Source organism: Anabrus simplex, chromosome 1 (assembly GCF_040414725.1).
Source record: "Anabrus simplex isolate iqAnaSimp1 chromosome 1, ASM4041472v1, whole genome shotgun sequence".
Taxonomy (NCBI): Eukaryota; Metazoa; Arthropoda; class Insecta; order Orthoptera; family Tettigoniidae; genus Anabrus; species Anabrus simplex.
The window spans coordinates 685,955,682-685,972,440 of NC_090265.1; the positions used below are offsets into that span (position 1 = coordinate 685,955,682).

Consider the following 16,759-nt stretch of genomic DNA (forward strand, 5'->3'; position numbering starts at 1 on the left):
GATACCTGTAGAAAAGGTTACACCGCCCGTTTATAATGAAGTATGAGCAGCAATTGATTCCCTTAAAAATTATAAAGCATCGGGAGAGAACCAAATCGTCGCAGAGGTATGGAAGAATGCTTATGACCAAACCGTTCAGAATCTACATAAACATCTTATAGATATTTGGAATACTGCTACAATGCCTGAAGAGTGGAATATGGCAATAATTCAACCATTGCATAAAAAGGGCGATAGATCTGATCCAAATAATTATCGGGGAGTATCATTATTGGATATTACATATAAGATTTTATCTAAGATTATCTATAACAGAATACAGGGTCATCTTGACTGTGAACTAGGGGAATATCAAGGTGGATTTCGTCCAGGAAGAAGCTGCCCTGACCAAATCATCAGTTTAAAATGGATTATGAAACATCATAGATCTAGAAACAAAAATTTAGTTATTACGTTTGTTGATTTTCAAAAGGCGCATGATAGTATACATCGTGAATCACTGTTGAATGTCCTTCAGGAATTTGGTCTACATTCCAAACTTATTAGCCTGATTGGTATGACTCTTAAGAATACTCAATCTTTGAGTTATCTAAATCATTTGCAATTACAACAGGCCTCCGCCAGGAAGATTGTCTTTCGCCATTATTGTTCAATTGTGTATTGGAAAAGGTCATGCGAGAGTGGAGTAAGGTATGTCCTCCAAAAGTCAAAATTGGAAAAAATATCAAACTAAATTGTTTGGCATTCGCGGATGATCTTGCGATACTGGCAAATGGTTTTGAAGAGGCTAAAGTTCAATTGGAAGAACTTGCAAATGTAGCGAAAAAAGTTGGATTGCAAATTTCGTATGATAAAACAAAAATAATGCCTACTTTCAGAACTTTAAATTCAGAGCTATTATTAAATAATAATAAACGAATTGAAATTGTAAGTACATTTAAATATTTGGGTGAAAATCTCACTTGGAATTGCAATGAAAAACCATCAATAGAGAGCAGAATATATCAACTGAAGCAGGCACAACAAATAACTTGGCCTACATACAAAAAGAAATGTCTTTCGATTAATGCTAAATTTAGGCATTATAACTCTGTTATTAAACCAGAAGCATCTTATGCTTGTGAAACATTATTTAAACTCAATACTAGATCAACAACAGAACGCTTACAACGAGTTGATCGAAGGATACTCAGGACGATCATAAACAAGAAACGTCAGGTGGATGGACAGTGGAGATTGTTGCCGAATGAGGTTATCTATCGGGAAAGTGAGTCCATCACAGACACGATGAGAAAAAGAAGAATTGCCTTATTGTCATTTATTTCGACTAAGTGATAACAGTTTTAAAACAATTATTTAATTACTTTTGGAATAGTAAATCAAAAAACAATTGGTTTAAAGAAGTTCAAAGTGATTTGGAGGAGTTGAATATTACCATGCAAACCATAGAAAACAGAGGCGAGAAAAGTATTTTGAAGAATAAATGCATCAGGCTTCCTCTGACCACTGTACAGAGGAAACAATATGTTATACCGGATGCGGAGAGGGCAGCCAGGTCAACCAGACTCAAGACTTTTTGGGAGAAGAAAAGGAAGACAAATTTGTTGTAGTCTGATTTAAGTGCTCCAATGTGGGCGTAAACTCTGTAAATAATAAATAAATTGACCTTTTTTCATGAATTATTTAGAAAAGAGAATATTCATTAGGACATATTCTCTATGGAATATTGTACAAGTGTTTCCTTGACGACTGCTTTCAATTGTAGAAATAATTTATATATTTTCTCTTGAGATTTTTGTTTGTTTTAATATTGTCAATCTTATGTGAATTTTAAGGACACTTCCTCCAAAGCATTACTTTGTCAATTTATGTATTTTTCATCTAAACAGTGTTATGTGGCTGAAGATGTTGATAATATACGAAACATGTACCACTTTTAACCATTAAACTGCCTTAGGCAATCATTGTATCGACTAGGTGGAAAATAAATAAATACTTAGTTGTGAATCTGGAAAAAGTCATGAAACTGCTTACTAATGAAGGCAAAATTAAAATCCTTCATGAAGTGGACAGGCATCCACATCTTAACCCTGGAACCGGCAATCGTCGCGATCGCGACTCATTTCCCTGTTACTTAACCGGCAGAGTCGCTATCGAGATGCATTACGCCAGTGCTGACTAATTTCGAGATTGCGCCTTGACATTCAACATCTTTATGACATATCTTGCATCATGTTGAAGAGGAAACTCTACTCTATAATACAGCACAATTCTGAAGTAGTTTAGTATGACAGAGCGTGTGGTATACACGTGGAAAAACGAGAACGCTTTGCAGGTGGTCATTCTCTTGTGGTTACTGTGGTTGTCCGATGTGCATTAGCTTTCGTGGCGCAAAATTATTGGATTGTCAGGAAGTAGTGAAATTCGTAAATGTTTGTTTGATCTGGACGGCGAAGGTGATAATGACGTACTTTTAGAAGGAATTGACTATGATGTTGACAATAATTCGTCAGGTAGTGGCGAGTTGTATGAGCCTAGGCTAAGTGATTTCGACACTGATATTGACGATGGTGTGGAACACAATGAACCAGCCACTGATGATAATCATAATGACTGTAATGCAGTTGACCAAACAGAACCGAAGTGGACAAGAGTTTATCTTCCAGAGCCAAAAATAAAAGTGGAAGAGAAGTTCAAAAATTCGAAACGCGGGTGTACGAAATTGCCCTCCGGGAAACAGTCCTCCTTTAACATATTTCTATTTATTTTTCTCTAATGCAATCTGGAATCATTTAGTGACTGAAACTAATAAATACGCACAGGAAATTATTCGAAATAAAACGAATTCCGTCTGCAAAGATGGGTTGACATTACACTATCAATCTCTAGTTATAAATATGGGTCTGAACCCTAATAACAATATTGAAAAATAGTGGTGCACGTCAAAATCGCAAATATTTCCATATTTTTCTCTTTTTTTTTTGCTAGTTGCTTTACGTCGCACCGACACAGATAGGTCTTATGGCGACAATGGGACAGGAAAGGGCTAGGAGTGAGAAGGAAGCGGCCGTGGCCTTATATTAAGGCACAGCCCCAGCATTTGCCTGGTGTGAAAATGGGAAACCACGGAAAACCATTTTCAGGGCTGCCGACAGTGGGATTCGAACATACTATCTCCCGAATACCGGATACTGGACGCACTTAAGCGACTGCAGCTATCGAGCTCGGTCCATATTTTTCTAAAGTCATGTCACTAAAACGTTTCGACTGGAAAGAAATATTCTATAACCTGTTGGTAATGGTAATATTTGATGTCTATATACTCTATAGTTTGAACACCGACAAACCCCTTGAACATGAGGAATTTATGGTTAGTATTGTCGAAGGTCTTGTAGATGAAGAAACTCTACAAAACATTCCACCTGGACCTTCAGGAGAAATGGGACGTCAGCTGGTACGCCGCCCAGGGAAGAAACTGCGGTTGTACCATGTCTGTTCGACTGCAGAGAAAAGTCACGTACCCACTTCTGGTGCCTAGGATGTAATTTTGGTGTCCGTAAACAGCACTACCATAAATTAAAACATTTTGGAGGCCTATGAAAGCAGGAAGAAACAGGAGCTGCCCCGAAGGTAGCGAGGATGAATCTGACTAAGTAGACTCACGTTTTGGTGCGATATGTTTGTGTTATTTCAGTTCTATTTGACTTTACAATACTTCAATGTAGTGAAACCTTCCTACATATTTTTAATCAGCATAAAATTGTGCAAATTTTGTATATAGTAAAATCTTCATATAATGTTACTTTTTACGTATACGTTGCCCAGAACTTTCGGATTATTTTGGAATACTTAGCGTATGTTGAATACTTCGCCCATACTGCTTCAGGATACTAAATTAGTAAGTTTAATTTCCTACTATAGTAATCTTCGTCCTTTTCTGAATAAAATGACAAGTTATACATGAAAATAAATTGAAAAACAACATTTTTATACATTTTTAAAACGTTGCTTGCAAAACTCGCCTAAATGCTTGCCGCTTGAAGGTGAACCGCTTGCCGGTTCCAGGGTTAAGCACGCTGAGTTGGCACAAATGTTAAATCTCACACCTTCGACTTGAGTCAGTCTGAACCAATGCGGATGCCAGGTATTGACGAAGTGTTACCTCATTCAAGATGCGGCCAAATTCATTCTCTCATACATGGTCTAGTGTAACCTCTGAATAATTCATGATCAAAGAGTGTGAGCAGAAAAAATTGTTTAATTACCAACAGTTCAACATTATATCTTGTTTAGAAAGAGTGTGGCCTTCAATAATATTTTGCTACTTTTAGGGGCCTCAGTGCAAATGTTTTTATATTATTGTCTCATGTTGGCACACCTTTGAATAGTCTCCTCTCATCTCCAGAAACCTTAGATACAGCTTTCACTGTACCTGTCTGACAGTGGTTCCTGTGGTACCAATTTGGGAAAGCAAATATTCCTCAAATTTATGCTTCTTAATCACACAGCTATAAAAATCAATTACTTTTTGGTTGAAATCATTCAGCACTTTGTGGCATAAAATTGTTTTTTGTCGAAAAGGAAGTCCATTTCTCTTCATAAAATTAATCATCAACCTTCAAATCCAAGACACTGATTCCATGTGCAGCAGCTATTTCTCGTTCTTTAAAATGCAGCATTTCATGAGAAATGGCATATCCAACGTTGCGTAACGAAATCATATATTCAGACATACCAACTTCCAAAAGTGAAAATCAGGAGAAATTTCGCAGCGAATCGTGACATATTACGACACATCACTGATGGCAGAACATGTACAAATTCATTATAACTCAATACATTAAAAATTCTATTTGCCCATATATATTTTTTTCATCATTTACATGTGAATACTAAATACTGGACATACTTGAACTGTAGAAACATGTGACTTCACATCCTTCAACATGGTGATCACATTACGACTAATTGTTGTTCAACACACCAGTAGCCGACTTAGCCCTCTTCAGAATCTCGGAACTAAATTTTTGCTCAACTGATTTCAAGGTTAAAAGTTTCTCCAAAGTTTGTTCAGACAGCAAGGATCTGAACTGTGTTTTTGTCTTTGTGACTCTGCTAAAAATCCTTTCACATTCTGCATTGCTATGTGGAATTGATAAAATAGCAAGCATCACCTTAGAGAGTCTGTCATATTTAAGTACACCATCAGCTGATTTCATCTGACCTACCTATGCCCATTGAACATCAATTCTTCCTTTTGCCAGGTCTGTTTCTTCAAGCTGAAAGTTACAGAACTGGGAGTGCAGAATATCAGTTTCTCTATCCAAATGTTCCGCTTCACTAGTCAAAATGTTCGGACACTTGTTAAAGAAATAAGGCTAGAAAATGATGCCTTACATATAGCAGAAATATTTGCAACTTCTGCATTAATTAAAACATCTTTAAATGGAAATTTTTGTACCATGTAGTCACACGGTGAAGAGAAACGCTTTCTAACAGACTTAAAGAATATGCACTTTTCCTCAGACTTCAAGGTTTTCACTAAAACAAACGCAGAGTTCCCTATCATCAAATCACAATCATCCTTTTGATTTGCTGGAGTATGATAATCTACATCAAGGAGAGAGGAGGATCTTTTAATAACGTCTGGTTTCACAAACCTTGCCATCACATTCTTCAATAGTTCCTCCAAAACTGACCTCAATAAGTGGATGTGCGGCATACTTGACTGAAGAGCTACATTTGGATTCTCAAAGATATTTATAAAACTTGACAGAAAAAGGCAAAAAGATTTATGTAAATTTGATGAAAGGAACAAGAAAAGTTGTTCTTCACGTGACAATGCATGGCTCTTAGTGTGATCAGTAGTTTAATTTTTTTTTAGCGAAACTGATGACTGGGTTTTCCTTTTAACTGAAGAGTAAGGTGAAATGTTATGACATTCCTTAACGTTTTCAAACAAGACTTCTGCACTTAAAATGTGCTTAGGAATTTTGTATGTCTTCAAAGTTCCCATCTGAGAATCCTTACTCACAATTTCGCTCCTGAATAAGGGTCCCACTGAAGCAAAATCCTATCTAAACACCTTCTTAGTGATAACAATCAAGTAGGCACATGCTTCAGAATTTTCCTGATCTCAGTGTTGTGTAAAGTCTGAAATTCTCTGAACTTTTCTTTCCTCTTTGCACTCCTTTCCAGATAATAAATATATCAGTTATACTTTCATCTACATTTACGGACAAGCACGCCACACCCTTCTCGGCAGCAAGATTAATTAGGTGACAAGAGCAGCCTACGATGATTATGTTACTATTTTCCCGCTTCAAACATCCTGCCACACCATTCTTTAATCCTACTATTACTGGAGCATTATCAGCACCAAGAGCTAGGCAGTTTTTTAATGGAATGCAGAATTCCCGAAAAGTTGAGAGCAAAAGATTGGTAATGTTAGCTCCAGTAGCATCCCCTTCTAAATTAGGCACAGAGAGTAGACAACTCTGAATTTCATTGAGTTCAGGCCTAAAAAATGTTACAACAATGGGATATATCTTCAAGTCGCTTTTATTGCTACCATCAGTAGCAACAGAAAATTCATTCACCTGCAAATATGATACAATTTTCGCCCTTTCTTCCATGCACATTTCTGTAATGATAGCCGCTGTTTTCGTTCTAGCACACCCATATCGTTTAGCGATTTCTGAATCAGGAAACATTTTGCGAAACAAAGGTCCAGTGTGATCGGCACAATTTACAGGCAGGTTATGTTCTACTATAAATGACGTAAATGACACCTCGGCATTCGTCACAGGACTTGCATCTTGGTTTTTACATGAAAAGTTCAGTTTCTGGTTTCTTTCTACACACTGGGCACTCTCCTTATGTTTTTTAGTTTGCTTTTGCTTGAGTATATCGCATTTCCCGCCATGTGCAACTGAAAAATCACACCTACATCCCCCTGTGGGTGGAGGCAGTAGAATAACACCCACGGTAACCCCTGCCTGTCGTAAGACGCGACTAAATGGGGCCCCAGGGGCTCTGAACTTTGGAGCGTGGGATGGCGAGCACGGGGCCCTTAGCTGAGTCCTGGCATTGTTTCCACTTACTTGTGCCAGGCTCCTCACTTTCATCTATCCTATCCGACCTCCCTTGGTCAAATCTTGTTCTTTTCCGACCCCGACGCTATTAGGTTTGCGAGGGCTAGGGAGTCTTTCATTTTCACGCCCTTCGTGGCCCTTGTCTTTCTTTGACCGATATCTTCATTTTTCGAAGTGTCGGATCCCTTCTCTTTTTCTCTCTGATTAGTGTTATATAGAGGATGATTGCCTAGTTGTACTTCCTCTTAAAACAGTAATCACCACCACCATCACACCTACATATTGTACAGAATATGAACGTTGGTCCCTTTCTGGATTCACTCAAACATGGAAACTCTTCCCTATAAGCACTTTTAAACACTGCATCATATTTCTTTTTTGACATTTTGGCCAAAACAAATATTAAGGCACAACACGGGCACTTCTACGGGTAAAACAACTATCGTGTGCTACTTCTGACGTTAGGTTACTCCAAAGAGAATGTTACTCGCTTGACACGCTTGCAAAGAGAATGACTGTATTATAGACCAAAGAGCAGCACATGACTGGCCACCGTGCCCCGTACTGCCATCTGGTATCATTATTAGAACTACTATCGACCAGCCATACTCAGCTATATATCGATAGAACGAGGAAATCCGCGGGAGTTTAAAATAATATGAAAATTACAGATATTGCTCTGAAAATCGGGAGATCGGACCTGGCGATCGGGAGATCGGGAGGAACGATGAAAAATCGGGAGAATTGGCACGTCTGTATATTTCAGCAGATCCTCCCCTACTTTCAGAAACTTGCTGCTTTTTGGTCCATGACCGATTTGCGAGACTTATTGGTTGCATGAAGTGCACTTCTCTGTTACCGCGGGAGCGCATATTACATTCGGACACTACCCTATTTCCGTGTGTTTCGGCGTAACTGATTGCCGCGAATTTATATGATGCAGTATTACTAGAATACTTGCTCACTGTGGACTAACAAACAATTCTGAGAACACACAAAACTCATGTCCTGTACCCAAAACACTTGTAAAATAAGTTTGTACCAGACTGGAATAGAGCGTCACTAGTCACTTCTGGGCTGATTCTCTCACTGAACTAGTGCAGTGGTGTTTCCTACTGGCTGATAACAGCACATTACCCGGTTTTGCAATAGGAAGGCTGCTATCTGAGTAGTTGGCATTTTTATTAATTTTTGCTTTAAATAAATGGTTTAGAAACATCTATGGACTGAATTAATAAATGTGGGTGAAACTATGTTGATATCAGCCCATATTACGAAGGAAAATGAAGAAGATAAACTAAATATGATTATGTTGTTTTAATATTATTTGTAGCATCCACCAACACAGTATCTTAAGCACTGAAAGTAACAATATAATTAAATATAAATATTATTAATTACAATATCGAAAGCCTATAAAATTATTCAACAATAACATTATATTAACTATTGTTTGTTGTGATGCACTTTTTCTCCTCTGCTCGCATCATTTGCAGTAGATGGCATTACTGCTCCATGCCCAGTAGAACAGCCTGCTTGAATATTGGCGGGAAGTAGCCGGGGAGTTAGATAACTTTATTTTTTTAACATGCCATCTTGTGGTTCATACATATTCTGATAACTACTGGTATGTGACACACTGGTTCATCATAGTATTCCAGCTATTCGATTCCTGCTATAAGGTGCTGATAGGAATGGGCAGGGTACACACTTAATGGAAAACGTCAGAGCAGTGTTCAACGCTGTCTGTGGCGGGGTCATTCCAGCTCAGGAACTTGCCACTGTTAGAAAGCCAGTGTAGTACTGTTCGTGGGAAGAGAGGAAACTGTGCTGTTTTATATTTGATCAAGCATTACATATGGTAACGTTGCTTTTAAATGTGACGTTCTAGTCAGTTAATACTGTACTTTGACAAGAATACTGACATGATTGTAATGGTCTGTGCCTGTTACAGCATCACAGGAAAAATGGATGTGCGGATTTAAATGAAACTTGGTATACGGTTTAGAGTAAGGTTGAGTATGATCTGAGTTATAAGCTGTTCAAAGAATTTCACCAGAAGGGGGTGCTTCAGAAGGGGCCTAAAGTATAAAACTCGATGTAGCCTATCTCTTTTACAGTTGGTTTTATACTAAAACAACTCATGGCGATTTTTCGTTCTATAACTTTTTTCTGATAGTCAAAAATAAGAGAAATATCAGTGGCAGTCATGTGAAAGTTCAAGTCTAAGATCAGGTAACTATAGACTGTAATAAGGGTAGCTATGGAAATTGTTCCGGCTACAGTTTAAAGGCTTTGTACATCTGTCAGTAATTTTTAAATATTAACCCGATACCTGGCTTTCTTTTATATGAGAAGGAAGAGATCAAATCAAGATCAGCAATAATATAAAAGGATATGAAAGTGCAAAAAGGCCACAGAGAGCAAGGTAGTGATGTCACAAGAAACCGCTGAAAGGTGGAGACATGCCCTCTGATATGTCTTGAAATCTGGCGGAATAGTATGAGAGGTGAACAAACATGTAATCATGCACATGCTAAGTGACTATCCCATCAATGATGGGTACTACAGCTAGTTACATTATAGAGAGACTAGTCAACAAGAACAATCCCCGAAGAACTTACATACGGTAAGCTTCCACGTAAACAAGTTGGTGAAGTTACCAAAGAAGATGAGCACTTCATACACTCATGAGCAACCGATTAAGAGATAGCTGTCGTACTGGGGAAATGGCAATATGCTAGGCCTAGTGAATGTGACAGTGAAGACATCAGACCTTGTACAGGCTGTATGAGTAACATCTGACTATAGGATCTGATCGCTAATCGACTGTCGGTGCCAGACATATATGCCACTCTATCTCTGAAGTCGGGTAGGCACTGGACTTTCCGAGGGCCACAATATGAAGAGAGTATCATACGTGGATTTGGGCAAAACCGCATCCGTCAGGGTATGACTGTCATAATCTACGATGCGTTGATGATAGGGGTTACCATCAGCTACCTCAGGTCATAAAGGCTGAGAGACGAGCCACACTGCAGCTGACACTCGTCAATTTAATGCTGGACAACAACATGCGAGCAGATTACAGAACCAAGCATCCCAAGAGGGTAACTCTGCTGGGCGCACTTCATAATTGATATAGGCAACGGAACACCATTACTGGATGCTAGAAGCAGGAAAAAAGGTCAAATGGACAAAGGAGATCAAATACCAGTTGGTATACGCCGAAGGCTGGGTACGAGTACATCATGAGCCAATGGATTCCTCTCCCCAGAAGGATACAGTTCAGGCTGGTGGCAGTGGTGGTATCTTTGTACGGGGACTGTTCAAGCGGGATAAAATGGGACTCTTGATACATCTGACAACCTCCCTCACCGGCAAATGTTACAGGAACCAGACGGCAGAACATATTCACCTCCAGATCCCTGCAGGTGACCTGTACCTACAGCAAGACACTGCTCCAGTCCCCGAGTTGCGGCGTATTAGTTTGATGAGCACTCCACGGATGTGAAAACGCTTGCCTGGCCTCAATCTCAATCCCACCCACTGAGTACATCTCGGATGCTGTTGAGAGGGATCTGCGTGCACTGGACCCTGTTCTGACAAATCTTCATAGATTGTGGAAAGCTGTGCAGCGACCGTGGATTAGTATGGCTTCCCGATGCTTCCGGTGTCTGGTGGAGTCCATGGCATGCCGTACCGCCACTGTCATCAAGGGGGTGGAACATGCTACTAGCTAGGTATCTCTAATTGCATTGCACATGAGTGTATTTTCATCCCTATTTTTGTGATAATTTTTAGTATTATCTCATTTTGTGTTCATTATCCTTTTCCAGATATTGGTATTATCAAAAAATAGCAACCTTAATTACAGTACAAAGATATTTAAAACAAATACTACAGAGAATGACCATGGCAAACAAACTGTGATTAATTCTAATTTTAAGAATGCAAACAACAAATATAAAGATCAGATCAAAATAGTCTGGACTAGTAACAAACTATTTTAAAATAGATGATACACTAACCAAGAAGAGTTGAGGCAAGAGGTTGTGAAGGACTTGCTTTGTCTGGTGCAAGCTTTCTGTGTCTCATGGGTAGTCTATGAAGCTGTACTTTAAACACCAGGTTAACATCGTGCATCAATGAGTTGGCATACTGGTCCTCTGAGATGCACGTTAGGATGAGGAAACACAGTTTGACGTTATTCACACTTGCTTCCGACTTTGTATCTTGCATCACTATAGAACTAAAGCATCAAAAATTAATATTTCAATGATTAGCAATTGAGCTTGAGAAATGCATTACCAATTATACACATAAAGGACAAGTAGAAAAGAAACAAACAGTTACCTAATACACTGAAAAATATTGTCATAAATGACAGAGTGCAACTCAATGTATTAAGTGGGATATGTAGAAAGGAAACTTGGATTCTTCACCATTTATCTGCAAACAGTAACTCCATGGAGATTTTAAAAAAATCTTTAGTTACAGTATATGAGTAGTATTGTTGCAAATGGTACTACATTCTCCCCATGGACAAAACCGAGTTTAATGTGATTTTCTTTAGATTTTCAAGTACTCTTTCATGCTGCTAAATCCAACTGTGCCAAAGTGTGTTTTCCTAGTATAAAATAGGCTTGAAAGTAACCGTCATTTCAAATCTTATTTTATCCATCAAAATGACTGTACCAAATCATGTCCACGAACATATTTTGTTACGCTGGATTCAATGGAAGTTCGATGCATTCCTACATTGGATATTCATCATTACTACAGCCCTGGTTACCAAACTTTCAACACATCCAAATATGCGCGGAACGATTGTCGTTTCTTTACTTCTCGTTGCCTTCTCATGGAGGACGTAGTCTGGCGGTGCAATAGGCTGCCAATCTGTCTACTTAAAAACTAAGCCCACAGGTTGGAGCCACGAAGCCTGGACCTACTTAGGACAAGACAGTTGGTCTGTACTAGTTAGGGTAGGGTCTGGACAAGACCAATGGTCAGGACAGGTTAGGGTAGGGGTTGGACAAGACCAATGGTCTGGATTGGTTAGGGTTGGGGGGCTGGACAAGACCATTGGTCTGGATACATTAGGGTAGAGCTGGACAAGACCAGTGATATGGAGATAAGTAGAGGGGGTCTAAGGGCGTAAGCCTCCATGTTAGAGTCGCGAAGCGGCCTTAGGCCTCTTGTTTCCTGTGGAAACACCACTGGTCTGGACTGGTTAAGGCAGGGTCTGGACAACACCACTGATCTAGATATGTTAGGATAGGGCCTGGACAAGATCCTTGGTCTGTAATGTTACAACACTTGGGTTATACAGTCTGCATTTTCGCCGGATGTTCTGCAAATAAGCACCATTCACTTATGACAACACACAACAGACTACGCTCAGCTGCAGTATGATGATGAAGAGAGATCTCAGTGTAGAGAAGTATTTAACATCAAAAACTGCCATTTAACACACATTTTAATTTATAATATGTCTTCTTCTTCTTCCTTCTTCTCCTCCTCCTCCTCCTCCTCTTCCATCACCCTTGTCCAGAAAAAAATGAAAGGGCATACGGATTTCAGTGCCAGGAGTGTCCGAGGACATGTAGAACTCCTGGGTTGGACAGTGGATCATAGTCCTCCATTTTGCCTTCTTGTCCTGATCCACTCTGATACTTCATTTATGCTATTGTAACGGTGGGCTCGCTACACCCAACTGTAAGGTTTCAATCAGGCTGCCCCTAACCTGGAAAACAGATGCCTTTTGCAGCTGCCCCTCTGGAGAACAGATGCTGTATGATGGATTTCAGTGGCACTTTCTCTACTGGCGGCGTGTGTGTGCGTGCGTGCACGCGCGCGTCCACAATCCACCTAAAAGAGCTCCTATTCCTTGTGAAAGCATTAATTTTCTTATATACATACAAGTATGTACACAATTTATTCTATAACACAACCAACATTTTCCCCATGAGGAGGTTCCCCAAAGGGACAAAATATTACCAGTACAATTTGTGTGCTGCAATACACATGGTGTCTTAGTACTGAAAACAGAATTCAATTATTTTAATAAAACTGCTGTGCCCTCAACTTTCTAGGAGATTCATTATGTACAGGAAGAAATTTGTACTGGTGCTACAGGGAGAATAATTTAAGTGTTCAGACTTCTGCTCGCATGCCGTGGGAAGTTCCGAGCGAGCGCCATATGGCTTCTGTCAACACTGGAGAGATAAGAAGGGTTCACTGCCAGCGCGCAGCAGTTTAGCACTCTGTCCCTCAGTTCGCTATAAACTATTGGACTTTTAAGGTGTGTTGTGAGGTTATTATCATGATGGTTAAATACATTATAGAGCAAAGAATATTTATGGTCGAGTGTTATTTGCACAAGAAGTAGAAACCAGTTAAAAGGTGCCTTTGAAAATTCCGTAGATAATTTCCCGGTGCGACAGTACCATCAAAACATTACGTGCATCAGCTTGTTTACAAGTGGCGTAGTGCTGGCTCCGTAAGCAATAAGAAAAAGAAGTGAAGGAGAACAGCTCTCACACGGGAGAGGTTAGAAGATATACAGGCAAGACTCCAGGTCAGCCACATAAGTCGCTTCGGAGAGTAGCTCAGGAAAGTGGTATTTCACCTTCTTCAGCACGTGATGCGACAAAATTGTTACATTTATGATCTTATCGGACCCATTCAGTCCATAACATGCTGCCTACAGATTTCAATGCAAGAATACGATTTTGCAATTGGCTAATGACTAGTGTCCATGACTGTATTGTGGATCCGAACTTTCTTTTTATGAGCGACGAAGCCCGGTTTCATTTGAGTGGATATGTCAGTTCACAGAACAATAGAATCTGGGATACACACAACCCGCACATTTTACAGCCGAGACCTCTGTACGATGCGAAGGTGGGTGTGTGGTGTGCTATCAGTGCCCGACGAATTATCGGTCTGATATTTTTGCAGGACACGATTACTTCTGACCGTTATATTCACAACATTCTGGAACCATTTTTTGCTGAACTGACTGAAGAAGAGAAAAGGTACAGCTATTTCCAGCAGGATAGTGCAACGGCCCATACGGCACGTAGCTCTATGTAACGGTTACGGGAAATGTTTGATGATGATCAGATCATCAGTAAAGGCTTATGGCCCCCTCATTTGCCTGATTTAAGTTCATGTGATTTTTATCTATGGGGAAATCTTAAAGAAAAAGTTTACAGGAATAATCCTCGAACTGCAGAAGAATTAAAAACTGAAATTAGGTACATTGTGTGTTCTATCGGTGTCCATGAACTACAAAGTGTGTTTCGAAATCTCAATACAAGATGTGAAGCTTGCACTGCAGTTGAAGGAGATCACTTTCAGCATCGTCTGTAAATACTGGAGAGTTCAGTTTAATTTCCTAGTTGATTTATTTATTTATTTATTTATTACTGGCGAGTTCAGTTTAATTTCCTAGTTGATTTATTTATTTGTTTATTCATTTACTTATTTGTCCAGAGCATCTATGTAGCCGGTGAGTTCAGTTTAGTTTAGTTTCTATAGGCGTAATCATGCCGCTTCTTTGAGCCGACTATGCCTGCTTGTCATGGCGGGCACTGCCCTAGCTGTCTCCGTTTCCCAGCGCGCCTAATCCTTGGCACTCTGCTCTGAACTTTCAAATTAATCACCCTGCACTAATGGATTAAAAACTCGAAAGGATTAGGATAGACGTTGGTTTGAAAACAAGCGATAAACTTTTTTACATACCTAGCAACATTACGCATGATCTACTCACTTCTAACAAGAACTTTAGCAGCCCAGTTCACAGCTTTGGACCTTTCTTCTTTCCATTTTTTACAGTAATACATTGTGGGTGGCAGTCGGCCAGTTTGACAGACATAGTTGATGAGTCACCGGGGTGGTAGATGAAGATTTTGACGTTGAATGTTCTACTTCATATGCTGTGTACTAGTGGATTACTACAGCGTGTGTCTGCATGTCCAGGATGTCTCAATAAAATGTATACACTCTTTGACAGTTCATAACAACCACACTTTTTGTCATTTTTTCAGTTGTGGCTGCTTGAAATAATGACTGGAGTCAGACTGTACTTTGAAAGAAAATTCATTATAAAGTGTTACTGGAAGACTGAGAACATACCCAAGTGAAGTGCAAAGACAGGATTTTTTTTTTGCTTAACGTAGCACCGACACAGATAGGTCTTATGGCGATGATGGGAGAGGTTAGACCTAGGAATGGGAAGGAAGTGGCCGTGGCCTTAATTAAGGCACAGTCCCAGCTTTTGCCTAGTGTGAAAATGGGAAACCACGGAAAACCATCTTCAGGGCTGCTGACAGTGGGGTTCGAACCCACTATCTCCCGGATGTAAGCTCACAGCTGCCAACTCACCTGGTCAAAAACAGTTTAGAATGGAGTTTCAATGCGATGCACCATTGAGACTCACAATTACTTGTTTGCGAGATAAGTTTGAGGAAGAAGGAACAGTTAAGGATGTCCATAAGAGCCTGCTATCACCCATATCCTGGAAGTATCTTGTCCAAACGACGCACCTGCCAACAAGATGTTGGTTTTGCTGGAGCAAAGTTCACCATAGAGAATTTGGTGGGGAAGCCTGGTATCACCCATGCAGTGAACATGCCCTAACCATCTCAGCTGATGAGCGATGATTGTTGCCTGAATGCCATTTAGCTGCACCTTGTCCAGAACTGCTGTGTTGGTCACGTAGTCCTCCCACTTAATATTCAAGATGTATCTTATTTTCTGTTGGCGGAAGTGCTCAAGTTTTTTTATATCATGGCAATAGAGTGTCCAAGTTTCACAGCCATACAGCAGCATGGAAATGACAACAGCTTTGTACACCATGAGTTTGGTATGCAGTTTTAGGTCGTTACTCATGGAGATTGATTTTTTGTGTTCTTCAACAATGTTAATTTTTGTTCAGCACTGTTACCTTATGAGAGAGTCTAGAAGTTGGATTTGATTACTTAATTAAGAAAATTGATTTTAGTTTCATTAAGAAAATTCAGTCACATTTTTGTTCGACTTAAATGAGTATGTAATTCCTTATTTCAATCATTATAAAAATTTAATATTTAAGTTTTTCAAATCTCATTGGAGATCAATTTTTGCATTTCATTCAATTGTTATTTTGACTAATGTATGACAATTTTCATTTGAGAAATTTTCTTCGGAATAGCATTGAACATTTCAATAAAAATAAAATGAAATTTGATAACTGAATTTATAGTGAATTATGAACTCAATTACCAGTTAGAAACCATCCCATCTGAACTGCAGAATTCTAATTTAGCTTTTTCATGCTATGGCATCCGGGAGATAGTAGGTTCGAATCCCACTATCGGCAGCCCTGAAAATGGTTTTCCGTGGTTTCCCATTTTCACACCAGGCAAATGCTGGGGCTGTACCTTAATTAAGGCCACGGCCGCTTCCTTCCAACTCATAGGTCTTTCCTATCCCATCGTCGCCATAAGACCTATCTGTGCCGGTGCGACGTAAAGCCCCTAGCAAAAAAAAAAAAAATCATGCTGTTGTAAAATGTTAAGATAGGATCTAATGTAGTGATCATGTCCCTCATCTTAGCCAGTAAGGACAGATGTTTTATTTGATCAAAAAGGATCATACTGACAGAGATGGATTTCAGA

General features: G+C 39.5%; 1 protein-coding gene across 2 annotated transcripts in view; it reads right to left on the reverse strand.

Moving 5' to 3' along the window:
• Positions 1–16,759, reverse strand: part of LOC136857320 (armadillo-like helical domain-containing protein 3) — a 302,306-nt gene that overhangs the window by 145,436 nt on the left and 140,111 nt on the right. For both annotated transcript variants that reach the window (XM_067135906.2, XM_067135905.2), the window contains exon 10: positions 11,126–11,346. In XM_067135906.2, the coding sequence (XP_066992007.1) occupies positions 11,126–11,346 (221 nt within the window). The remainder of the gene's footprint in view (positions 1–11,125; positions 11,347–16,759) is intronic.